Genomic DNA, 26,228 nt, shown 5'->3' with positions numbered 1-26,228 from the left:
GGACTTTAGTGGGCATCACCAGCTCAGTTCCAGGCAGTAATTTTAATAATCTTTTTCCCTTTTGACACACGGCCTCAAATGTGTAGTCCAGAATAGCTTCCGACTTGTAGCAATCTGAGATAGGATGATTATAGGTGTGTGCCACTACGACCTAGCAAACATTTTTTTTCCCCCTAAGTAGCTATGGCTATCCTGGAATTCAAGATGTACACCAGACTGGCCTTGAACTCAGAGATTTGTGTGCCTCTGCCTTCTAGGTGCTGGGACTAGGCACGTGTTTCTACATCCAGTCAAATATTAATCTTAAAAGGAAATTGGGGAATTTGTGGAGATGTTCATTGCAGTATGGTGCCTTACGCTGCAGATCAGAAACCTAGACGGTCAGCAGAGGAGTAACCTTTAATTGCATGGTATGCATTTTCTCCTTAGTGGCAAGAAACCCAGAGCTACCAGGAACGCGCAGCACCTAGAGGGAGGCAGTATCCCTTTGACTAAGAAACATCACTGTGGAGTCCGGCAGGGAGTCCACAAAGCATGGTTTTACCCTTTCTGTGTCTGCCTAAATCTTACTCTTGGAAGACCCAGAGAAAACAAAAACAAAAAACAACAAAACAAAACAAAACAAAACAAAACAAAACAAAACAAAACAAAACAAAACAAAACAGAGTGGCGCGGACCTGCTGGGGTTCTGCTGCGCGCGCTCTGACGGGTCAACGGCTGCGCAGAGCCGCACCGCAGCCATAGTGGACCCCAGCGCCGACCCAGCGGGAGGAGACCGAGCTGGGTGCCAGGGGGCGCTGCGGAACCCGGCGGGGGGCGAGGCAGCGGCGGGGCCCGGCACTAGGGGACGCTGCACGCAGTCCCCCCGCGCCCCTCCTCCTGCCCGGCGCGCCGCTCGACCCCGCGGAGGCGGGAGCGCGGGAGCACAGACGCGGGGCGAGCGCAGGGAGCGCGCAGCGGTCCTGTCCCCCGCGGGAGCGCGGCTGCAGGGCCGAGCCGGGGCGGTGGGTGGGCAGGCGTCTGTCTTAGCCTGCGCATCTGCCAGCGCGCTGGCGGAGGTCCCCGGGGATGCGAGCAGTGGCGGCTTGGCGGGCCGGGTCCGGAGCGCCGCGGAGGCCGGCCGCGTACGGTAACGGGCCAGGCGGGGTGTGGGCGAGGACTCCAGCCTGTAGGCCGTGGGCGTTGCGGCCCCCGGGTGCTGGTTGAGCCCGGAGGACCGGAGTGGACTGGGCGGGCTGGAGGAGGGGGTACATCGCGGCCGGTAACTGCCCCACGGTGACCCAGCTCCTGCTCCTTAGCTCCGCCCTCTGTGGCCCGGACCCAATCTCCAGGGACTAAAAATATTGCCCGGAGGCTCCTGAGCGGAATCAGATCGCGTTAAGTAGGACGCAGGCTGAGGTGACAGAGCTTTTCAGCACCAGGGCCGGAAGAGCAGACTCCAGAACGCGGTCCCGCCCACGCGCGTTCAGGAGCTAGCGTCCTCCCTCCTCCAGCAGGCAAGTGGGGACTCGCGGGCGGTGGCAGCGGGCACTGTGGGTCGTCTCGAGTTGCCCCGTTACAGAGCAGCTGTGCCCGGCTTCTGCTACCCTGGGGACTTTGAGTATCGCTGCTATCTTCTAAGGAGCCCCTTTAAAGCACTCTGGAAGCCAGGGCTGGAAGTTTTGCACAGTAGCAATAGTACTGACAGGGACAATACTAGAACTGGGTTGTTAGAAACACGAGCATTTCTTCTTCTCTAAAACGAAATCTATTCTGTATTCTTCTCTGAGACAGGATTTGGGCCAGGCACTATTTCTGCTGAGTTTCAGCCTGCCCCAGGAGGTCAAAGAGGTGTGTGGGGGGGGGGAGAGAATGGGGGGCTGCCTGCCTCGCCGGCCCATGATTGTACCGCTAAGTCAAACAAAATAAAAGCTGTGGTATTTATACATCTGAAGGGAGGAAACACATGGCTTGGGAGCGCCTTCACAGAGTCCTGAGCAAGCTGTTTGCAATCAGTGGTTTTGTAATGAAGTGTGGGTCAGAGCCAGAGCCGGGGTGGTGAGGGTGGGGGGTGGGGGGTGGAGGGGCTCCGTTATCCCTGTTTGTTTGGTTTCAGTGTGTTGCCTTTATTTATGTGCATGGACGCCACAGAAAACGTGCGGTAATCAGAGGACAATTTGTGATAGTATTTTTTCACCTTCTACCTTATGAATCAAATGAATTACCTTGGTTGGCAGGCTTGGCCGCAAGTGCCTCTTTACCTACTCAGCTGTCTCACCTACCACACACACTCACCATATCCTGGTTTTTAGAGCTTGGGCTGAGGGGAAACAGAACTCCTGTCCTACAGGACCAGCCTCAGATGTATGTGCTACTTGTGTGTTGGGAGTCACAACCAAGATTTGGCACTTGAAAGCTTGCCTTTTTACCCAGACTCAGGCAAGTGGGTGCCCCTTGGGAACCCACAGGGCATTTGTTAGGAAGACCAACAAGAGGATTTTGCATGCCAGAACTACAGGTGGTGTCTCTCCTTCCTGCCAGGAGTGTGCCTGGTGTCAGTATGAAGCTGAAAAAGCAGGTGACAGTGTGCGGGGCTGCTATCTTCTGTGTGGCCGTCTTTTCCCTGTACCTAATGCTGGACCGAGTGCAGCATGATCCTGCCAGACACCAGAATGGTGGGAACTTCCCCAGGGTGAGTCATGCCCTGTTCTCTTCTTCAAATGCAAGTCACCTGGGCTCAGGGGAGTTATGTCAGCCTGGGACAAGAACACCCTCCTCCCCCACTGTCTTAGGTATTGGACCAAGAGCCTCCTCATGAGCACACATGAACGCAACATTAACGATCTACAACTGAGTTAGTTATCTGTAGCCAGGAACACTCCTAGGCAGATTTTGGAGGTTGATGCTAAACGTGTGCTTTTCCACGGGGCTATGCTCCTAGCTGTAACAGGAAGTGAAAAGCAACAATGTGGAAGAATAGAGGAGGGAGGAGGAGGGGGAGGAGGGGGAGAAGAAAGGGGGGAGGAAGAGGGGGAGGAGGAAGAGGAGGAGGAGGGAAGAGGGAGAGAAGGGGGAGGGGGAGAAGGAGAAAGAGGGAGAGGAGGGGAAGGAGGGAGAGGAAGGGGAAGAAAGGAGGAGGAGGAGGAAGAGGAGAAGAAGAAGAAGAAGAAGAAGAAGAAGAAGAAGAAGAAGAAGAAGGAGGAGGAGGAGGAGGAGGAGGAGGAGGAGGAGGAGGAGAGGAGGAGGAGGAGGAGAAGAAGAAGAAGAAGAAGAAGAGGAAGAGGAAGAGGAAGAGGAAGAGGAAGAGGAAGAGGAAGAAGAAGAAAGTTGGGGTTGGGGATTTAGCTCAGTGGTAGAGCGCTTGCCTAGCAAGCGCAAGGCCCTGGGTTCGGTCCCCACCTCCGGAAAAAAAAGAAAAGAAAAAAAAAAGAAGAAGATAGTTGCCTTGTGTATTGATAGTCCGATTTGAGTTCTTGGCAGACACTGCTAATTGACTGAAGTCTTTCTTTTCCGTTAAGCTGAATGCAGTTCTCGGCACCATGCTTGAGACAGGAAGTACATGTAGGTCACTGAGCACAGGCATGTGAGATGTGGTAGTACTTCCAAGCTAAGTGGATGGGAGCCTGCAGGAGTGGTGTGAGGAGCGTGCCATCCCTGCAGGCCTGAGGAGAGGGGTATCAGAGTCACACCAGTCAGGTACCACCACTTCCCAAGCGATTACCTTCTGTCCTTGTTCTTGGCAGAGCCAAATTTCTGTGCTACAGAACCGGATCGAACAGCTGGAACAGCTGCTGGAAGAAAACCATGAGATCATAAGCCATATCAAGGACTCTGTGCTGGAACTGACAGCCAATGCGGAGGGCCCACCAGCCCTGCTGCCCTACCACACAGCCAACGGCTCCTGGGCTGTGCTCCCCGAGCCCCGGCCCAGCTTCTTCTCTGTATCCCCTGAGGACTGCCAGTTTGCTTTGGGGGGCCGGGGTCAGAAGCCAGAGCTACAGGTAAGAGCTGGAGCTGACAGGGGCCCTCTCCCGCTCAGACGGGCACTGAGCCACATTGTTCCCTGGCAGATGTTAACTGTGTCTGAGGATTTGCCGTTTGACAATGTGGAGGGCGGCGTGTGGAGGCAAGGCTTCGACATCTCCTACAGCCCAAATGACTGGGATGCTGAAGACCTGCAGGTGTTTGTGGTGCCTCACTCCCACAATGATCCAGGTGAAGAGCCAGCAGGCCCCGGCCGCAGCGTGCAGGGTGGGCTTTCTGGTGACAGGCGTAAGGAGGGCGCGACGGAAGTAGGTGACATATTCAGGGGACCTTGTGCTGGCTCCCCCAGGCTGGATCAAGACTTTTGACAAGTACTACACGGAACAAACCCAACACATCCTCAACAGCATGGTGTCCAAGCTGCAGGAAGATCCCCGACGGCGCTTTCTCTGGGCAGAAGTCTCCTTCTTCGCCAAGTGGTGGGACAACATCAGTGCCCAGAAAAGGGCAGCAGTTCGAAGGTCAGTTGGGAAGGTGTAGGAGGGTCATTATCTAAGCCCTGGGTGCGCAGCTTGGGCTTGTCTCGTCGTGCGGCTGCCAAGCTAGCAGGGAGGTAGAGCTGTGGCAGGAGTGGGGAATCGAAGGTCTGTTAGTGTTCGGAGAAATTGGAATGCTCGGAGCATAAGGGAGGAAGCGAGACCTTGGCCTCTGAGCACAGAAGGGGGTCCTGAGGTAAGCAACCAAGACAAGGCCAGGCAGGCTGCAGAGAAAGGAGGGTGGGTGAGCGCTCTCTCGGGTATCAGGGTTATCGGCCACATCGCACGGGTGACCTGGCTGGCTAAGGCCAGTGTATGCAGTCCCTGCCATTCTCTGGGCACCGGGCCCAAGCCAAGGGTCCCTGCCCCACCCCACGTGTGCCTTCATCCTCAGGCTGGTGGGAAATGGGCAGCTGGAAATTGCAACGGGTGGATGGGTGATGCCAGATGAGGCCAACTCCCATTACTTTGCCCTGGTCGACCAGCTCATCGAGGGACACCAGTGGCTGGAGAGAAACCTGGGTAAGTGCAGGCACAGGAGCTAGGCTCTGTCCCCAGACCAGGGCCTGAATGTTGTTGGCAAGGTGCTGTGAGGTACGGGGGGTGGGGGGGGGGTGGGAAGGAGTTGTTCCTTTCTAGGCTCATGCAGCCTATCTGATGGGTAAGGCAGGAGCTGGCCATCTTCCCAGGCACCAAGAGGTCAGGGGCCAGTCCCCTGGTATTTAGGGCCTTTGACTTCTGTGTGGGGCTTAGGTGCAACTCCTCGCTCGGGCTGGGCAGTGGACCCCTTTGGACACAGCTCCACCATGCCTTACCTGCTGCGCCGTGCCAACCTGACCAGCATGCTAATTCAGAGGGTGCATTACGCCATCAAGAAGCACTTTGCGGCCACTCACAGCCTGGAGTTCATGTGGAGGCAGACATGGGGTAAGACCAAGTAAGGGCACGCGTGGGTTTTATCACAGTGCAGTCTCAGGAGAGAGTCGTATTGACCTCTGCTGGCTTCTGTGGGCACATCTCCTGCAGGAGCTGTAGATGTGGGAGCCCCATGTCCTATTCCCAGCCTACACTACCCGTATGCTACAGCCTTAAGTCTAGCTAGAACCTCAGTGCCTCTCAGGGCTGGTCTATGGATGCCGTGAATCTGCAAGCCCCTGATGTCCCTGTGGCCAGCTCCTAAGGCTGTCCACTGCCAGAGGCTGACCCTGTGCTATGTCTTCCGTAGATTCAGACTCCAGCACAGACATCTTCTGCCACATGATGCCCTTCTACAGCTACGACGTCCCACACACCTGTGGCCCTGATCCCAAGATCTGCTGCCAGTTTGATTTCAAACGTCTGCCAGGTGGGAGAATCAATTGTCCTTGGAAGGTGCCGCCGCGGGCTATCACAGAGGCCAACGTGGCAGACAGGTATCTGCTGTCAGCCCTGCTTGGGCCAGGGGCTGGGTTTGGGGTTCGGGGTTTGGGGTTTCGAGCTATGTGTGGTCTTGCTGTGTAGCTCCAGCAGGCTCCAATGCCATCCTCCTGCTCCAGTCTCTGGGGTCCACAGGCTTTTGCTACCACACCCAGCTGGTGTTGACATTTTACTCCAAAGAGGAGTTAGACTGAAACCTGGTTTCTGCTCTTGGTTGTGCCACATGGGACTTCATGATGCTGACCATACCTGGAAAAAATGGTAGACTCTGGGGGCGAGTTGAGGCCGAGAGTCTGCAGTAGGGACTCCTTAGTGCCTCCTGGGAAGGGAATGGCAGAATGGAGATAAGCAAACGTCTTTCCCAGAGTGCTTTTACCTCCCTCAGTGAGGATGCCTTCTGATGTCTTGGGAAGCATCTCTACCCCGCCCCCACCCCTGTAGTTTTGCTTTTGTTTTTGAGGTAGGCTCTGTCATACTCCAAGCTGGCTGGCCTCAGACCTGCCTCCCAGTTCCTGAGTGCTGGAGTTACCAACATGATTTGCCATACCCCATTATGCCCAGACCAGAGGTTTGTGAATGCACTCTACCAGCTGAGCTCCATCCCCAGCCCTGAACAATTCTTTTTTTACCATCCTGAGACAGAGTCTCACTATGTAGATTGGGCCAGCCTCAGACTCAGAGATCCGCCTGCCTCTGCCAAGTGCTGAGGCTGCAGGCCTGTGTCGATGTGCTGGGCACCCGCCCTAAACTGTTCTTACCAAACAGTTCTTGCACTGGTACCCTTTCTTGCAAACTCCCAGCTGCCGTCCTGCCGTGGATTCTGGTTCTCTGGGTCAGCTCTAGGTCAGGCAATGGGCCAAATCTTGTTCAGATCCACCCAGTTCTGCCAGAGAGCCTCTACCCACTGAGAAAAAAAGACCTGTCTCCTTGAAAAGACTACTAAGGGACCTTAAAGATGCCACTGTGACTAAAATGAGACCCCTACAAAAGTGTTGGTTTAGGGTGATCTAAATGTGAGGGTGTAATATATGTAGCAGCAGTCTAAGCTAGCACTGAAGCTCACCTCTCTCTCTCTCTCTCTCTCTCTCTCTCTCTCTCTCTCTCTCGTGTGTGTGTGTGTGTGTGTGTGTGTGTGTGTGTGTGTGTGTGTGTGTATTTTCTTCTTAGTTTTGGAGACAAGGTCTTGTCATGTATCTCTGGCTTGCCTGGTACTCACTGTGTAGCTCAGGCCGACCTCAAACTTGCAACCATCCTCCTGCCCCAACCTCTAAGTGTTGGGATTCTAAAACTCTAAAAAAGTCTCTAATGACATGCCATAAGGTTCAATTGGCTAAATAGTATAGATTTAAAAACATGTTCTCCTACAGTTCAAGTTAGGCACTATTGTGTATGTCTGTGTGTGTCTGTGTGTAGTGTATCTGTGTGTGTATGTGTTTATGTGTGTATCTGTGTGTATGTGTGTGTCTGTATGTGTGTGTCTCTGTGTGTGTATGTGTCTGTGTGTCTGTATGTGTCTGTATGTGTATGTGTGTGTATGTGTATATGTGTGTGTCTGTATGTGTGTATGTGTCTGTGTGTATGTGTGTGTCTGTGTGTAGTGTATCTGTATGTGTATGTGTTTATGTGTATATCTGTGTGTATGTATGTGTCTGTGTGTGTGTCTCTGTGTGTGTATGTGTCTGTGTCTATGTGTGTATATGTCTGTGTGTGTCTGTATGTGTATGTGTGTGTATGTGTATATGTGTGTGTGTCTGTATGTGTGTCTGTGTCTGTGTGTATGTGTCTGTATGTGTGTATGTGTCTGTGTGTGTCTGTCTATGTGCGTGTGTGTGTGTATGTGTGTGTGTATGTGTATGTGTGTATCTGTGTGTGTCTGTGTGTGTGTGTGTGTGTGTGTGTATCTCACGTAGCTGAAGCTGTCATTGAACTTGATGTGTACATAGGATGGGCTTGAACTACTGATCAGTGCTGGCATTATAGGCATGTGCTACCACACCTAGTAGGCCTTCTCTGTGTAGACCTGGCTGGCCTCAAACATGGGTCTTCTTGCCTGAGTTTCCTGTGTACTGGGATTACAAGTATGTGGCACTGCACCTAGCTTTTCATGGGATTTTCTTTCTTTCTTTTTTTTTTTTAAGATTTATTTATTATATGTAAGTACACTGTAGCTGTCTTCAGACACACGAGAAGAGGGCGTTAGATCTCATTACAGATGGTTGTGAGCCACCATGTGGTTGCTGGGAATTGAACTCAGGACCTCTGGAAGAGCAGTCAGTGCTCTTAACTACTGAGCCAGATCTCCAGCCCTTCATGGGATTTTCTTTTTCTCTTCTTGAGACAGAATTTCATTAAATCAACCTAGCTGGCCTGGAACTTGTTATATAGATCAGGCTGGTCTCAAACTCACTCGCCTCCCAAGTGTCAGAGTTAAAAGCAAGTGCCACCAGGCATAGTTTGCAGGTCCGTGAATGTATATGGCGGCCCGAGGTTAGCATCAGAAATGTTCCTTGGTTTCTTTCCACCTTAGTCATTGAAAAGTTTCCCAGTTGGATCCGGGGCTCATCTCTGGTATTGGCTAGTATAAGCATGCAGCTTGCTGTGGGGATCCTGTCTCCACCCTCTGAGATTACCGTCCAGCCACCACGCACATGGTCATTTATTTATTTACATCTTGGAGGGGAGTGTGTCTAAACTCCAGCCCTCATGCTTGTGTGACAAGTACTTGATCCCCTGCAGTTCCCTCCCTGGTGTTTTTTTTTTTTTTTTTTTTTTTTTTTTTGGTTCTTTTTTCGGAGCTGGGGATCGTCTCCCTGGTGTTTTTAAGCCTGTGGCTTCCTGTTGGGCCAGTGACCATCTGTGTTTCCAGGGCAGCCCTGCTCCTGGACCAGTACCGGAAGAAGTCCCGGCTGTTTCGAAGCAGTGTCCTCCTTGTGCCGCTGGGTGATGACTTCCGATATGACAAGCCCCAGGAATGGGATGCCCAGTTCTTCAACTATCAACGGCTCTTTGACTTCCTCAACAGCAAGCCAGAGTTCCACGTACAGGTGGGAGCACACATACAGACCTGCAGACGCTACGTGCTCCCACCTGGGCTTTCCTGGGCTCTGGTCATCCCCAGGCAAGGTTTCTAAGCCCAGAGGAGCAGGGCACACAGAGTTCCTGCCTTGTACTAGACAAAGTCGTCACCTCTGTCTTCCCTTGCAGCATTGTAGGAAGGACATTGTGTCCAGAGTTCTCAGGAGGCTCTGTAATTGATGGTAGCTCCTTTTGGGTCCCTACAGGCACAGTTTGGGACCCTCTCTGAGTATTTTGATGCCCTGTATAAGAGGACAGGAGTGGAGCCTGGTGCCCGGCCTCCAGGGTTTCCTGTGCTGAGTGGGGACTTCTTCTCCTATGCTGACCGGGAGGACCACTACTGGACAGGCTATTACACTTCCCGGCCTTTCTATAAGAGCTTGGACCGCGTGCTAGAAACTCACCTTCGGTGAGACTTGCCCTCCTCCCCCTGCTGAGTCAGGAGGGGCTGGGTGGGAGAGAGGACCCCTTCAGTGTGTGGGTGGCCCGTGGGGGTGAGGTTGACTAGAACAGGAAGGCTCTGACTTCTTTCTCTGGGTAGTGGGGCAGAGGTTCTATACAGCCTGGCTTTGGCGCATGCCCGCCGTTCTGGACTGACTGGCCAGTATCCGCTGTCTGATTACGCTGTCCTGACGGAAGCTCGTCGTACACTGGGCCTCTTCCAGCACCACGATGCCATCACCGGAACTGCCAAGGAGGCAGTTGTAGTAGACTATGGGGTCAGGTAGGAGCCACCCCTGTTTTCCCTCGCCACGTCAAAGAGAGGATACGTGGGTGATTGGATGGTAGGCTGCTGAGGGCTGGTCCTGTTGGCATAGCAGACAGCCTCCCTGTGGCCCTCTTCTCTCAGCTTTCTCTCCTGCTCACCATAGGTTGCTGCGTTCCCTGGTCAGCCTAAAGCAGGTCATCATCAATGCTGCCCACTACCTGGTGCTGGGGGACAAGGAGACCTACAGCTTTGACCCTAGGGCACCCTTCCTCCAAATGGTGGGCCCCCTCCTACCTCTGCTTGAGAGATGCTCTGGTGTGGGTGGGTACTATCTCAAGAGCTGCTAGTGGTGGGTACAGTTCCTTTTTTCCCCTTTTCTTGTTTTGGGGTGCAAATTCCATGCTTAAGGTGGTGGATGGCCAATGTCCTGGACAGGCTGGGGTAGGGGAAGCGGTTGAGTCTAGTCACCGTTCTTCCTTTCTGCCCACGACATTGCAGGATGACAGTCGAGTAAGTCACGATGCCCTGCCTGAGCGCACGGTGATCCGTCTGGACTCCTCACCCAGGTGAGCCAGGCCTGGCGAGGCTCTCAGAGCACCCTCCACCCCAGCGTGGCCCTTGTTCCTGCTGCTGCTGCTTCTGCCCTGCTGCCGCAGCGAGCTCCTAGGTCAGCCCACCTTCCACCCACAGGTTTGTGGTGGTCTTTAACCCACTGGAACAGGAGCGGCTCAGTGTGGTGTCCCTGCTGGTCAACTCACCCCGAGTGCGAGTGCTTTCAGAGGAGGGTCAGCCCTTGTCTGTGCAGATCAGTGTGCAGTGGAGCTCCGCCACCAACATGGTCCCCGATGTCTACCAGGTGAGGCAGGGCACAGCCCTCCCTGCTTGTCAGTACCTCCCTTGGGGCCTCACTCCCCACGAACACCCGCCCCCCACTCCCCTGCTGTGGCCTGCTCACTCCCCAGGATGGAAGGAGCAGGTGGCCCAGGGAGAGGCACTGGGGACAGTCACAACTGGGATTTGAGTGTCCTTAAAAGGACAGCGAGGACCGTGTGGTAACAATTATAGCAAAGACAGCGAGCAAGCACCCGCGGCCGTTCACTCAGCAAGTATGTATGTTTACATCACTGGGACGGGCTCTGGCCTCAGTTCCTGGACTCAAGCTTCTAATGAGGAGTTAGTGTGTTGACTTACTCTGTATTCATGAAAACAAATGTTCAGATGTAGTTCATGCTAGGCTCCGCTCTAAGTGCCTAATTATTCAATCCGTTAAAAAAAATTTTTAGCACACACCTTTGATCCCAGCACTCAGGAGGCAGAGGCAAGGAGTTCTATGAGTCCAGCCTGGTCTGCAGAGTGAGTTCCAGGACAGTCGGGGCTACACAGAGAAACCCTGTTTGGAAAATAAAGCGGGGAGGGATAAACAAAAGTTTTTAAGACAAAGGCCTTGCTGCATAGCCCAGGCTGGCCTCAGACTCGCTGCATAGCCCAGGCTGGCCTCAGACTCGCTGCATAGCCCAGGCTGGCCTCAGACTCGCAATCCTCTGCCTTATCGTCCTGACTGCAGGATACAAAGATATACCAGCGGTCACTCCCGGGGTTCATTTAAATTCTCACTAGTACACACCGTGATGCTACTCTGATTTCCCCAGGAACTGAGGTCAAGTTACTTGCCTACGGGTCACTCAGTCTCTGTGAAGCCTGCTCCAGACCCTAGGCTCTCACGTCGGTGGGCGGGTGGGTGGGCGCTGTGAGCCTTTGCTGAACAGTGTGCGGCATGACACTGGGACCCAGAACCAGGATCCCCAAACAGACAGGGTTCTTCAGATAGAGATGTAGGGTTCTGCGCTTAGCTTCAGAAAGCAGAGCACCGAGGTCAAGGGTTGAGGGTAGAAGGCTAGCCCAGGACAGTCAGGGCTGATGCTTCTTACTGCCCCCATGCTCACAGGTGTCAGTGCCTGTCCGCCTGCCAGCCCTGGGCCTGGGTGTGCTGCAGCTGCAGCCAGATCTCGATGGACCCTACACACTGCAGTCTTCGGTGCATGTCTACCTGAACGGCGTGAAACTGTCTGTCAGCAGGCAAACAACATTCCCTCTCCGTGTTGTGGACTCGGGCACCAGTGACTTCGCCATCAGCAATCGATACATGCAGGTCTGGTTCTCCGGCCTTACTGGGCTTCTCAAGGTAAAGGGCCAGGCCAGGGGAGGAGGGTAGGGACCAGAGGCAGGCATGGGGGTCAGGGGCTTGTATACAGCTGTTCCTGCTCCCCTGTCAACTGACTCATGGAGATTTGGGGGTGAGCATTAGCAGGACCAAGCTAACAGCCTGGCAAGGCTGAACGTGTTAATCACCTGCTACCGGGTCAGTGACTCGTAAAGAGAGGTTTAGTCCAGCTCCCAGCTCTGAGCTCCAAGTCTGCGGCTGTGCAGACCCTTTGCTTTGGGCCTGTGGTTCGGTAGCAGGCCCTGGCAGAGAGCACATCTCAGCAGAGTGAATTACTTCACAGCCAGGAATGCAAGAGAGGGGTTGGTGCTTGTGGCACACACCTGCTATTTCAGCAGTGGATAGGGTAGGATCAGAAATTCAAGGCCCTCTTTGGTTACATGGCAAGTGTGAGGCAACATGAGACCCTTGTCTCAAAAAAAAAAAAAAAAAGAAAAAAAAGAAAGAAGTTGGGTCTGTTTGTACACATCTTTAATCCCTGCACTGGAGAGGCCGAGACAGGTGGATCTCTGTAAACCTGAGGCCAGCCTGGTCTACATGGTGGATTCCAGGTCAACCAGAGCTACACAATGAAACAGTGTCTCAAAAAAAAAAAAAGAAAAAAAAAAAAGTACAGAAAGGGGACTGGCTGTGGCTCATGGTCGCCAAGCACTCTACCCCAAGAATCCCTAGGTTTGTTCCCCCACACTGCAGAAAACCAAGTGTGCTGGCATACACTTGTAACCCAGCATTGGGAGGTGGGGGCAGGAGGATCGGAAGTTAAGATCAGCCTTAGGAGGGTGGTGGTGGTGGTGTCTTTAATCACAGCCAATGGAAAGTAGAGGAAGAGGGATTTCTGGGTTCAAGTCCGACTGCTGTAAAAAAAAAAAAAAGAAAAAAAAAAGAAAAAGAAAAGAAAAGAAAAGAAAAGGTAGAAGGGAAGCGGTGGGAAGGGACAGGGTCCCACCTTCCTCCACCTCTCCTAGTAGCAGCAGTCCCCTTATGGGGACTAAGATCCCAACTGTGGCACTGGGCTTGGCTCTTTGGGGGAAGTCAGTCCCTGCCCTCCCAGGGGAGACCTGACAAGTTGGTGTGGGGCCAGGGGTCAGGGCTGTGTTTTTTGGCAGAGCGTCCGACGTGTGGACGAAGAGCAGGAACAGCAGGTGGACATGAAGCTCTTCGTCTATGGAACCCGCACATCCAAGGATAAGAGTGGTGCCTACCTCTTCCTGCCTGATAACGAGGCTAAGGTACCCAAGACGCCTCACAGAACTGGGCAGCTCCTGTGGGGGTGGGGGGGAGAGACTTGGGAGGAACCTGGCCTACCCGGTCTTGCGCTACTGTGGGGGTTGGCGGGCCGTGGTCCTAACGATGGCTGTGGGCCTGTTCAGTGAAGGTAGGTGTTCAGGCCAGAGCACTGGGACAAGGATTTCTGTTGACCAAGCCTGACTTGCTACTGCTGCTTTGTACTCTGTGCTGTGGGTCCAGTGGCCGCTTGCTCCTTTTCCAGCCCTATGTCCCTAAGAAACCTCCTGTGCTGCGTGTCACCGAAGGCCCTTTCTTCTCAGAGGTGGCTGCGTATTATGAGCACTTTCACCAAGTGATTCGACTTTACAACCTGCCAGGTGAGCCCCGCAGGTGGGGAAGGTCACCAGGTGTGAGTCCCACAGGCTGGCACCTGCTCCTCTTCCACCACTGTGGACAGGCAGATGTGTCACTGGACACGGGGATGCTTCGTTCTCTTGAGGAAGCCCATCCAACGGTGTCCTGAGGGCTCCTGGGAGGAGGGTGGGGGGAGCCTTCTCTGGAATAGTCTCCAGCTGTGCTCACCTCACCTCTGGCTGCCCCTGTGTTTCCAGGGGTAGAGGGGCTGTCTCTGGACGTGTCGTTCCAGGTGGACATCAGGGACTACGTGAACAAGGAGCTAGCCCTGCGCATCCACACAGACATCGACAGCCAGGGCACTTTCTTCACAGACCTCAATGGCTTTCAGGTATTTCTTGGGCCCTATGGGACAGAACTTGTACTGCCTATGGCCTCTAATGCCAGAGCTGTGTGGAGGGGTGGGGGTGCCAAGGGCGGGTGGCAAGTATAGAGGACCAGTGAAGTGGTTTAGTGGGTAAAAGCTCTTTTTTTTTTGGTTCTTTTTTTCGGAGCTGGGGACCGAACCCAGGGCCTTGCACTTCCTAGGCAAGCGCTCTACCACTGAGCTAAATCCCCAACCCCCTGTAAAAGCTCTTGCTTAACCCTGACAACCTGAGTTTGGTTCCCGGAATCCTCATAAAGGTGGGGGAGAGAATCCATTCCACAGACATGGCCTCGGACCTCCTGGTGTGGCACACACACCCATACACGCACACTATACACATACAGATAATTAGAAAAAAAAATAGCTGGGTGATGGCTCACACCTTTAACCTCAGCCCTCGAGAGTCAGAGGCAAGCAAATCTCTTGAGTTCGAAACCAGTGAGGTCTACAGAGTGAGTTCCAGGACAGTCATGGCTACATGAGGAACCCTGTCTTGAAAATAAACAATCAAATAACCAGCCAAACAGCCAGAAATGCCTTCCTACTGAGAACCCTTCAGAACACACATCAGACACCATTCCAGGCTGGCCTTGAACTCCTCCCTGTAGGTACAGCCCCGGAAGTATCTGAAGAAGTTGCCCCTGCAGGCTAATTTCTACCCTATGCCAGTCATGGCCTACATCCAGGATTCCCAGAGGCGCCTCACGCTGCACACTGCTCAGGCTCTGGGTGTCTCCAGCCTCGGCAATGGTGAGTAGGGAACCGCATACCCTTTGTTCCAGTCAGCTCCCCAGTTCCCTCCCCTCTTCCCAGATCCCATTACCTCGGAGCTTGAAAAGGGGCGAGCCATCCCCAGCTCTTCTCAGTCATGCTTGGGCATCCTGTCTTTTGGTAGTAGCAGCTGGGTATTGAAGGGGTCTGACTTTCAGTTGAAGGGCTCAGCCCAATCTCTCTCACACACACACACTCTCTCACACACACACTCTCTCTCTCTCTCTCTCTCTCTCTCTCTCTCTCTCTCTCTCTCTCATTTTTTTTTTTTTTTTGAGACAGGGTTTCTCTGTGTAGCCCTGACTGTCCTAGAACTCACTCTGCAGACCAGACTAAACTCAAACTCAAAGATCTGTCTGCCTCTGCCTCCTGAGTGCTGGGATTAAAGGCAACCACCACCACAGCCCAGAAGGAGGCAGCTCTTAGGTGGTTAAGTGCAATATTCAGGAAAGGAGAAAGATATATATTTTCCTTCTAATGGTCAGTAAAAGAAAAGATAACAACATTCTTACAAATCAAAGATTTCTAAGCCTAGTAGCACAGAGAGGCTGAGGAGGGACGGTCCTAAACTCAAGGCCAGTCTAGGCAACTTTAAGTAAGACTGTCTCAAGACAAAAAGTCAAAACAAAAGGGACTTGAGACTTGGCTCTGTGGGTGGCATGGACAAGATGTGAGCTTCCACCCTCCGTGTGGAAAAGTGAGAAGAGACAAGTTGGGAGCTCTCCCACCCCAGGGATTTGTGCAGCCTTGGGACAAACTGAGTAGTAACTTAGGGACTCTCAGGCCCTAGAGGTCTTCTGTCAGTGGATATAGAGCTTGTGAAGGCCAAACCGAATACAGGATTAAAGCTATGTCACAACAGCGATGAGCGCTGTTCCTGCTCCCTCTGTGGGAGGAATATGGCTCTCCCACCCTCTGCCAGGATTATTTGGGATTTGTCTGCCTTGAAACTCCTGAATGCAGCCATTGTCCTTGCTTGGTCAGCTGTCTGTCCCTCTGGGACATGGCGTATTAAGGAACGATTATCTTCTATGCAAGGGACCTATTTTAGAGTTGGAGCTAGCCTTCTGTTTTTGCTCAGATTACAAAGCCAAGGAAAATACAGAAATCAGAGATGAAAAGGAGCACTGGCCTCTGGGAGAGAGAGGATGTGTGGGTTGCTGTGGGAGAGCCTTCCTTTGTGCCTGTCAGCTTTTCAGTAAGACCCCTATCCCAAACAAATTCCAAATGGTTTGCAGAGGTAGTCCTCTTCTGTCTCTTACCTGAGCCTGACTGGAGGCCTTGCTGAGCCTCCACCTCCTGCCTTCTACCTGTCCTCACCACAGCCTGCTCCTGACAGGCAAGGCCATCCACTCCAGCCTGGACTGCTGGGCCTTCTAGCTGATGCCGGGCAGTGTAAAAGCAAGAGAGCACGTGTCAAGTCATGGGTCTCTCCACCCTGAGAAAGCCTGTCTCAGATGAGGAACTCAGCCGCATTGCAAACAGGCCTCTCTTTTCTGGCTGCTGGTCACTGTGTTTGTTCTCTGTGGCCCGTCCCTAAGAGGCTTCCTCCTGGACCTGGGGCCCGAGTCCTACCCCTGAGTCACAGAGGTGAACTGCCATGGTCAGTGCTCCCCTTTCTAGGCCCCCTGGTTTCTCACCTAGAAAAATAAGGTGAGACACCCATACACACTCTGCTCTCTCGGTACCAGGTCCATCGCTCTCTCTTCCAAGTTACTCAGCTTGTCTGTCTCGCTGGCTTTCCCCCTGAGGACCTGAGGTAGAGAGTCTGCTCCCAAGGCCTATGTCAGTTTAGACATGGGTTTTGCAAGCTGGAGCTCACTGTCACCTTCCTTAGGCCAGCTGGAGGTGATCTTGGACCGAAGGCTAATGCAGGATGACAACCGGGGACTAGGCCAAGGGCTCAAAGACAACAAGATCACCTGCAACCATTTCCGCCTCCTGTTAGAACGTCGAACCCTGATGAGCCCTGAGGTAAAATCTGGGCCCATTGTCCTGTGGGGGACCCTGGGGGTACCCAGATACACCTGGAGGAGGGCAAGGGGCAGACAGTAGAGCTTACTTACGCCACTGAGGCAGGAGGCTAGCTGGCATCATGCTAACCCATTTCATGCTGCTTGGCAGTCCCTCCCCCAGCTGTGCCCTGTCACCTAGCCCTTGTCATGTTCCTCTCCTGCCTTTCTTTCTCCTTCCCGCCCTTCATGCCTGAGCATTTCCTAACCTTGACGCAACGCTGGCCATCTCACAGTTTTCTTTGCCTCACCAGCCTGGCTTTTTCTCCAAACTGGCAGCCATGTTTAGGGGCTTGATCTTTTCCAGCAACACAATCAGGAACTCAAAGGTAAGGGTCAGGGAGGGACGTGGTGGCCTAGGGTGAGCAGCCTGGCACTGTAGTTGGAGTCTGCTGCCTAGAATCCCGCAGGTCGGCCTAGACACTTGTTCCTCGTGTAGATGCAGAGCCCTTGCTGTGCTGTGGGGACGAAAGGATGCAGGCCAATGTGCTGCTACCACTGGGCTCAGCTCGTGAGCAGGGTCGGGAGTGGCTTTCAGCATGAGAGTATAATCAAGCAGTGGGGTTTCGGGTCTCGGTGGAGTCAAAAGGTGGCTTCCGGAAAGAGCAGTCATTAGGCTCAGCGTCTGTGAGTGGGGCCCGCATGCGAAGTCCAAGGCCGGAAGACGGTGTGCAAGTGAGACTAGCTGTGATTTTTAGGCTAAAATAGTGCTGACTAGCATAGCGGCCACCATCCGTACGTGCTGGCCGTTTCCTTTATTGGAACTTAGGATTGAATCTAGGGCTTTGCACATGTTAGGCGAGGGCTTCACCACTAAGCTAAATCAAAGTGCAGTTTAGTGTTTTGGGTTTGGGTGTTTAAGGCAAGGTCTTATGTAGCCTGGGCTGCCCTTCTGATGTGGGGATATCCTTGGTAACCTTGATTTTCCTCTCACTGTTGCCTAGGCTGGCCTTGAACTCCTGAGTTTAAGTGAGCCTCCGGTCTGAGCCTCCTAAGTAGCTAAGACCACAAGAATATGCCACCTTGCCTAGCTACCTGTGGCTGGCTGCTTACTTACCTCTCTCTCTCTCTCTCTCTCTCTCTCTCTCTCTCTCTCTCTCTCTCTCTTTGAAATAAGGCATCAAATAGCCCAGGCTAGACTTCATCGTCCTGCCTCTATTTCCCAAGGGTTAGAATTAGAGTCTACACCACCATGCTGGGCTTTTCTTATCTGTGAGTTAACTCAGATGAGTTAAGATGATGTGAATCCAGGTTTTTGCTCACACTGGCTACGTTTGTTGGGCCGGGTGCAGGCGGCATGTGTCTCAGTCTCCAGAGAGAGGTGGCGGATCTCTGTGAGGCTGACCCCTGGTCTGCAGAGGGAATTCCAGGGCAGCCAGTACTACATAGTGAGAACCTGTCTCAAAAAATAAAAACTGGGGTTGGGGATTTAGCTCAGTGGTAGAGCGCTTGCCTAGCATGCGCAAGACCCTGAGTTCAGTCCCCAGCTCTGAAAAAAAAAAAAAGAAAGAAAAAAGAAAAAACAAATAAAAACTACAGGAGGCTGGAGAGTTCCTCAGCAGTTAAGAGCATTGCCTGCTGCTCTTCGAGAGGATCCAAGTTTGACCCCAGCACCCATAGGGCAGCTCGGGGCCATCTGTTAGTCCAGTTCGTGGGATCTGATGTCTTCCTCTGGCCTCCAAAGTATACAGACAAAACTCCCATACACACAAAATGATCATAATAAAATTCTTTTAAGATTTATTTATTTTTTATTTATTTATATGAGTACACCGTCACTGTCTTCAGACACCAGAAGAAGGCATTGGATCCCATATCAGATGGTTGTGAGTCACCATGTGGTTGCTTGGAATTGAACTCAGGACCTCTGGAAGAGTAGTCAGTGCTCCTAACCACTGAACCATCTCTCCAGCCCATAAATTGCTTTGAAAAATTACCTTTAAACCTCCAGTGTTGTCAGTGGCTGTCACAGAAGGCATGGCAGGTAGTGGCTGTGTAGGGAGACAAAGTAGGGATGACAGTTTCAGATGTTGAAACAGGAAGCCTTAGATGCTTGAAGTAAGCCAAGGATAGGAAGAAGAAATTGGAGAGGAAGTCTGTGTTGAAGACATTGCAAAAGCAAAGTCTTGAAGGGCCAAGGGGAGACTCTATATATGGTGGTGCCAGGAACAGGGATGAGCATACAGAAATGTAGTGGCTGTGGAGAAGTCTGTGTGATTCTGTGAGTGTGGCATCCTGGGAGCTACCCAGGAGTCTTAGCAGCGGGGGCTCATGGACCTGACCATCTGGCCGACACAGTGGATGTGGCATCTTACCACAGGACTTCCATTATTAGAAGCCTGTCCACAGTGAAGCATGTCTGTCTGTCGTCCATTTCTACACCTCTCTGTGGGATGACGGCACCGATGAGAGAGCATTCTTCATGATAGTGTTAAAGAAAACAGAAGCAAGGGGTTGGGGATTTAGCTCAGTGGTAGAGCGCTTGCCTAGCAAATGCAAGGCCCTGGGTTCGGTCCCCAGCTCCGAAAAAAAGAACCAAAAAAAAAAAAGAAAAAAAGAAAAAGAAAACAGAAGCAGGCCTAGTACCACGACTGTCTCCGAGCCGAGTGCCATGAGATGTAGCCCCCCATTAAGGGTTGGAGGCACAGGGCTGGTAACCAGGCAGCCAGAGTCCAAGGGAACTAGGAGAACTGTTTTGAAAGGAGCTGGCCTACATCCCCTTCACCTAGAGGGGTCTCTTCCCTCATTTACATTTTGGGTCCATCTTGCAGGTCCAACAGGAGCGCTCTACAAGCTACCCGTCCCTCCTCAGCCACATGACTTCCATGTACCTCAACACACCTCCTCTGGTCTTACCGGTGGCCAAGAGGGAGAGCACCAGCCCCACTCTGCACTCTTTCCACCCTCTGGCTTCTCCGTTGCCCTGCGATTTCCATCTGCTCAATCTGCGCATGCTCCCCGCCGAGGTGAGTGTCCCGGTCCGTGCCAATCCTCACCATCAGGCTGAGGTGAGTGTCCCGGTCCGTGCCAATCCTCACCATCAGGCTCTGGCCCTCCTCCCTGTTCTCCTGTGTCCAGCCTTGCCTTCTTGGCAGACATGCTGCTGACCCTCCACCGCTCTTGTCCCTGACTGTCTTCCAGGACACCTTGCCCGCGGCTGATGCTGCTCTCATCCTACACCGCAAGGGTTTTGACTGTGGCCTTGAAGCCAAGAACCTGGGCTTCAACTGTACCACAAGCCAAGGCAAGGTGAGCAGGGTCCAGGTGTGGGAGGCGCGGCTGCTGGTCAGGATTGCAAAGTCCTAGGCTGAGAGCCTAGAGGAAGACTGGGCTCGGGTTGGCAGTAGGACGAGAGGAGGTTGTAGCCTGAGGAGAAGGTATAGTCTCCAGAGACTAAGGGGAGCCTTTGACGTGTGTTTTGGGTAATGAAGTCAGCAGGAGCAGTTTTACACAAGCATGGAGCTAGAAACCTAAGGTTTCCTGAGGACAGACCTTTTCTTTTAGTTGTTTTTTTTTTTTGTTGTTGTTTTTTTTTTCCCGGAGCTGGGGACCGAACCCAGGGCCTTGTGCTTGCTAGGCTAGCGCTTTACCACTGAGCTAAATCCCCAACCCTGGACAGACCTTTTCTATGTGAAGTGGGAAACTGGAGAATGAAAAGCCGCTGCACCTTTTCAAAGCATCGCTCATGGTGTAAGCTGGCACGTTGCTTGCCTGGTGACAGTCCTTGTCCTCAGCTCACACAGCGTGCGTGGTGGGAGGCGCCCTACAACAAGGAGTCTGGACAAGCTTCGGACCTGAGTCAGTTGGAGCAGAGCCCGGCTGGAGGCTTGCTGCTCCTGAGAGGGCTGTGGCTTCCGGCAGCTCGTTTCCCTCTTACTTTTTATATTTATTTATCTTAGTTTCATTCTTTATTTTTGAGAAAAGGTCACACATAACCTAGGCTGGATGCAACCTTACTGTGTAGCCAAAGCTGAGTTGAACTCCTGAACTGCCCACCTCTCCTTCCCAAGAGCTGGGGGTAGTGTTACACCGTCTTAGCTCTAAGAATCTGACAGAAAGCCAGGTGTGGCGGCTCATAATACAGTCCCAGCACTGAGGCAGGATTGCTCTGAGTTTGAGACCAGCCTGGACTACAGTGTGAGATCCTGTCTCAAAAAAACCCCAGGGGTTGGGGATTTAGCTCAGTGGTAGAGCGCTTGCCTAGCAAGCGCAAGGCCCTGGGTTCGGTCCCCAGCTCCGAAAAATAGAAAAGAAAAAACAAAAACAAAAACAAAAACAAAAAACCCCAAAAGGTAGTACTCGGTGTAAGGAAGAACTTATCCAGTGTTAGCGGTGCCTAGCTCACCCTGCCCCCTCTCTCTTCACAGCTGGCCCTGGGGAGCCTCTTCCATGGCCTGGATGTGCTATTCCTGCAGCCCACCTCTTTGACTTTGCTATACCCTCTGGCCTCGCCCTCCAACAGCACTGACATCTCTCTGGAGCCCATGGAGATCAGCACCTTCCGCCTGCGCTTGGGTTAGGTTAGGGCTTCTTGTGGCCTGAAGACGAAGTTCATCCACAAAGACTGCCTCCTAACACCAAGACCGAGTTGGACCAGCCACACTGAGTATCACATTCTGCCTCAGAACTGACAGACCATGCTCTGCCCTTACGTTGTCTATTGCTGCTTCTGTGTTTGGGCCAGCCCTTACATCAGCAGACGGCAGATACAGTGGGACAGGGAGAGGAGGCCCTTCCCTTGGGTTGTAAGTAGCTGCCCAGCTGGGCACGGCTTAGGTTCCATCCTTTTCCCACAATGGGATCTAGGAAGAGCGGGGACAAACAGAAGAGGTCAGGGAGGCTGAGGGGAACAACCTCGCACCAGGTGACTGGAGTTATGACCGTGCTCTGTGGGGTGATAGGGGCCCCACAGTGCTGGTATGAGGGTACAGGTGCAGGGTGATTCTGGGAGATGAGGGGTAGGTACCTGTTATTAGTGGAGTAAAGGCGTGGAGGAGTCCCTGTTTCTCCTGAGAGCCTAAAGGCTTTGTTGCTCTCTGTTCTGGCTCTGCTCTAAGTGCTGCTGGGCCTTTATGCCCTGGCTAGGGGCTGCTGGGTGGCAGGAAGGGCTTGCTGGACACTCCAGGCCGAGGCCACAGAGCACTTGAGGTATTCGTGCCAGTTTTCAGCTGCTCATTTGGTGTTGATTTGTGGCAGGGTAGGGAGTGTCTCCACCTGACCTGCTTCTTTATCTCACACACCAGTCTCCCTACAAGTTCCCATTGCCGGGACCCTGGCAGTGTTCCTTTCCCTAGAAGGGAAACGGAGCTTCCAAGACCCCTATGCTTGGGCATCTTGGGAAAGCAATCCCATGCTGGATCCCCCGGCAGGTTCACCGTGTTCCATCTGCCCGGTGTGTGGACAAGGAAGACAGAGATAAAATTAGGAGGCATGTGCTTCGATGAGCCTCCGGTTTTGCTTCACTCGATAGAGAATCTGTCTATAAACAATAAGATTTGGTAAAAGCGAAGTCTCATCCTTATGAAAACGTAGTAAGCCAAGTTAGAAAGAAGCGCCATGATCTAGAGAAAGGTCTCTGTCACCAGTTACTAAGGCACAGCGCAGCCATTCCCCTGAGAGTCAGAAGCTGGCCGGTGGCATGCTGGTACTTAAGGGTGTCCTGGTGTCACTAACCCATACTCCAGATGGAGACAAGAATTATAATTGCCACTGTTTTAAAACCATAAGCTACCTAAGAAACCTGCGTCAGCCAAAGACCCAGCAAGGCTTTCTATGAGTTGCCCAGTGAAGACTGGTTCTCCCAAAATCAGCCCATAAAAACAATGTCATTCCCACGAGATTGGATACTTTTTGGAATTCTGCAGATTTGGCGTTATCTGGAGGATGACAGGCTGAGGATGTGAAGTAGTTCTGAATGGCAGTGGTGATGTGTGGCCGGTGACACTGAGGCGGCCACAGGCAGGTGTCTTATCAGAGTTCTCAAAGGACTTGGACTCTTCTGCCAGTGTGAATTCAGCTGCCATGAGAGGTCAGGTCAGACAGACCTAGGCACATAGAAATTTAGTATATGATTTCAAGTGCAGGGGAGGGAGATGAAGTATTTAATAGTGCTTTGAGACAACTAGCTATCTGTGAGACTTCTATCTCGGTTTCAAAAACAAAATAAAACCAAAAAACCCTAGGGCTAGAGGGGAAAAAAAAAAAACAAAACAACAAAATCATCATCATCATCACCATCGTCATCATCATCGTCATCATCATCATCATCATCATCATCAGCCCACTATGTACCTCTGACTGTGCTGGAACTCTCTATGTAAACCACGCTGGCCTGGAAATCACCAAGATACTCACCCGCCTCTGCCTCCTAAATGCTGGGACTAAAGGCTTGTACACCTGGAAAGAAAAAATATTTTTATACCCGTTGTAGGAAAAAGGCTTTTCTAGACATAACGTGAAACCGAATACATAATGGGGGAAAGACATACACACACACACACACACACAAAGCTTGAGAGCATGCTATAGGAAACAGGTTAAATCAATACAGGTGCGTGGGTGGGAGAGCATGTGTGTGAGTACCTTCATTGCAGGAGAAAGTGTTTTGACTTCTCAGAGAACGGCACCAGGGTCTGTCCAGCAGTCACCCAAAGATTCAGTAGTGACAGGGTTGAGTTCTTTTTTTTTTTTTTCCGGAGCTGGGGACTGAACCTCTACTGCTGAGCTAAATCCCCAGCCCCCAGGGTTGAGTTCTCTTGCAGGTCCTCCAGAGTTTTTGCTGCCAGGCTCAGACCACATGGCTTCCTATTCATGTCTTGGTGACAGAAATAAGGTGAAGCTTAGAGAGCACTTATCATAGAGTGGGGGTTGTGGACAAGCTCCTCAGTGTGAGCATAAACATGGTAGAAAGCCTACGGAAACACTCGGACAGCAAGTGTTGTTTGCTGGTCTGTGGTTTGTAATCAAATGATAGGGGACACTGTGAACCCCTAGGAACTTTGCAGAATAAAGGATATTCTTTGGAGGTCAGAGATGTGCAGTGACTTGTCAGTTATTTGTCTGACAGGACAAATATTAATCACAAGCACACACTTTCATTGAGGGCGTCTTACAGTGTATCTCTGACTAGCCCAGACTTGCCATAGAGAGCCAGGCTGGCCTTGAACTTGTAATCTTCCTGCTTCTGCTGCCCACATTAGGCTCCCAGGTATGCACACCATGCCCTGCTGCCATTTACATATTTAAGTTGTACTCAGAGCAGTGTTTTTTCAAAAGCCCAGTCAGCAGAGTTGCTTCTGGAAAGTGCAGGTTTCTGCCCTGTCCCATACAGGCCTGTTTCTTCAGTCTGGGTGCTAAGGCAATGTGTAGGGAGGGCCACATGCTACTGGATCAAGAAGTAAAAGCTTGCCGTGGAGCCCAGAAGGAAAAAAAGCCAACTTCTGCTCTGGGAGAGCAAGGGCCAAAGAATTTCCTTTTTCTTTCCCTGAGGCAGGTAGCACAAGCTGGCCTCCAATTTATAGACATTTCCCTGCCTCAGCCTCGCAAGTGCCAGGATTACAAGTGCACGCCACCGCCACCGTGCCTGGCTCATACTGTTCTCAGTACGCAGTGAGTGCATACTATTTTAAGAAAAGCAGCAGCTGTTGTCTACAGAGCTCAGGCATTGATGCCTTCCCAGCGAGAAGCTAACAGTCTTCAGTGGATACAACAAAACAACCTCAATCACCAGGAAGGGAAGGACTCCCTCATCGAGATACATCCAGTTCCGTAAGGAAAGGACTGAGTGGGTAGCTGGAGGCACAGAGAGAAGGGCAGGCAGACGTGAGGGAGGCGCTTCATCTTGCGGGGGATCAGGCTCAGATAGGGTCCGGGTCTGCCTTCCCCAGGGCGTGAAGAGAAGCAGGAATTCATGGACAGAGTAGCATTTCTAACCTGAACTGGAACTGCTTAGTCTGCTGTCATGCGGGTAAGGAGGTCCTTGTGAAGCCAGGCACTTACAGTACAGCTACTCTGGAGACAGAGGAGGGGTCTGTTGAGCCCAGGAGTTTAGAGCCAGCTTGAGTGACATTGAGACTCCATCTCAAACAAACAAAAAGTTACTAGCTGTCACGCACACAAAGAGGGAAAAAAAACTATGTAGTGGAGGGGTGAGGCTTACAGTTCAACTAGAGGTCTCTGAAATTTTTTGTTCTTAGCAAAAATGTATGTAAAGTTGAGCCTCACATGGTGAGACAGGACAGAGAGACTGATCTTCTGACAAACTAGTTCTGTTTAGGCCCAGTGGGAAGAAAATTCAAATTCTGATGGTTGCCAGGAGCGGCTGGGTCTATTTCTGCTCCTGACTTTGCATCGCCCTGATTAACTAGAATAGTCTGCTCATAAGAAGCCCAAGAAGGGCTCTTTCCACCATCTTGGCGCATTTGGAGGCCTGCTGGGAACAGGACTTCTAAAAAAACAAGTATGTCTGGAAGGCTGTGGTGCAAGGCCATTTTTGCTGGCTACAAGCGAGGCCTCAGGAACCAAAGAGAGCACACGGCTCTTCTTAAAATTGAAGGTGTTTATGCCCGAGATGAAACTGAGTTCTACTTAGGCAAGAGGTGTGCTTATGTGTACAAAGCAAAAAACAATACAGTGACTCCTGGAGGCAAACCAAACAAAACCAGAGTGATCTGGGGAAAAGTAACTTGGGCCCATGGAAATAGTGGCGTGGTTCGTGCCAAATTCCGAAGCAACCTTCCTGCAAAGGCCATTGGACACAGAATCCGTGTAATGCTGTACCCATCCCGGATTTAAACTAATGGAGAGTAAATAAAAGTAAAAAAAAAAAAAAAAAAAAAAAAAGCCCAAGAAGGGCTTCTTAGCCTGTACATTGTGATACAGTTGAAGATTAGAGATGGTGGCCAGTGATAGAGTCCCTTAGAGGGTGAAACCCCTGAGTGTCTAAGCATTGAATGCTATGGTTTGAGTATGTGTGTCCCTCTGTAGTTGAATGAAGTGTAAGAGGGGGAACCTGTGGGAGGTTGATAGGTCTTACAGGCTTCTTGCTGGTGTGTGTGTGGGATGGTGGCCATTATAAAACAAGGAAGGGGCTGGGGATTTAGCTCAGTGGTAGAGTGCTTACCTAGGAAGCGCAAGGCCCTGGGTTCGGTCCCCAGCTCCGAAAAAAAAAGAACCAAAAAAAAAAAAAAAAAAAAGGGAAGAGGGAACCATGTAGTTTACCCTAGGGAGGGGAGACTCTCTGCCTAACGCAGGGAAAGCTTGCTTCAGGCAGAGGTGCTTCTGTCCACCTGGGCCAAGGAGACCCAACAAGCCACGGCGCAAACAGGCACCTTCTTTGTGCAGACTTGCTCTGTAGATCAGCATGAGAAGAAACAGCCTGACTCCAGTTCTCAAAAAATGTTTTAAAAGATGGAGGACCATGTCTATAGAGGAAAAGTTGAAGTTTGAAGGTATGGTCTAAAGTCATGAGGCTCACTGTGCCCTGGAGATGAATTCTGTCCCTCCCAAAGGGGCTAAG

At 52.0% G+C, this 26,228-nt stretch overlaps 1 protein-coding gene and 1 pseudogene across 11 annotated transcripts; both read left to right on the top strand.

The window, feature by feature from the left end:
- The first annotated feature begins 740 nt into the window (after window positions 1-740).
- Window positions 741-23,742, top strand: Man2a2 (mannosidase, alpha, class 2A, member 2). Of its 11 annotated transcripts, none has more exon segments than NM_001438186.1 (25): window positions 741-1,129; window positions 1,299-1,496; window positions 2,521-2,671; window positions 3,723-3,980; window positions 4,050-4,194; window positions 4,313-4,484; window positions 4,894-5,021; window positions 5,253-5,426; window positions 5,725-5,911; window positions 8,782-8,959; window positions 9,197-9,399; window positions 9,532-9,714; window positions 9,863-9,977; window positions 10,198-10,265; window positions 10,390-10,555; window positions 11,645-11,881; window positions 13,027-13,149; window positions 13,410-13,524; window positions 13,759-13,892; window positions 14,537-14,678; window positions 16,537-16,673; window positions 16,966-17,040; window positions 19,483-19,677; window positions 19,853-19,960; window positions 21,079-23,742. In NM_001438186.1, coding segments are annotated over 23 exon segments (3,528 nt in total). In that variant the 5' UTR covers window positions 741-1,129; window positions 1,299-1,496; window positions 2,521-2,539; the 3' UTR covers window positions 21,232-23,742.
- A 1,388-nt stretch (window positions 23,743-25,130) lies between these two features.
- Rpl35al7 (ribosomal protein L35A like 7) lies at window positions 25,131-25,552 on the top strand (annotated as a pseudogene).
- Window positions 25,553-26,228: the final 676 nt, after the last annotated feature.

Source organism: Rattus norvegicus, chromosome 1, assembly GCF_021556685.1.
Source record: "Rattus norvegicus strain SHRSP/BbbUtx chromosome 1, alternate assembly SHRSP_T2T, whole genome shotgun sequence".
In the NCBI taxonomy this organism is placed as follows: Eukaryota; Metazoa; Chordata; class Mammalia; order Rodentia; family Muridae; genus Rattus; species Rattus norvegicus.
This window is presented reverse-complemented; position numbering and strand designations above follow the sequence as displayed.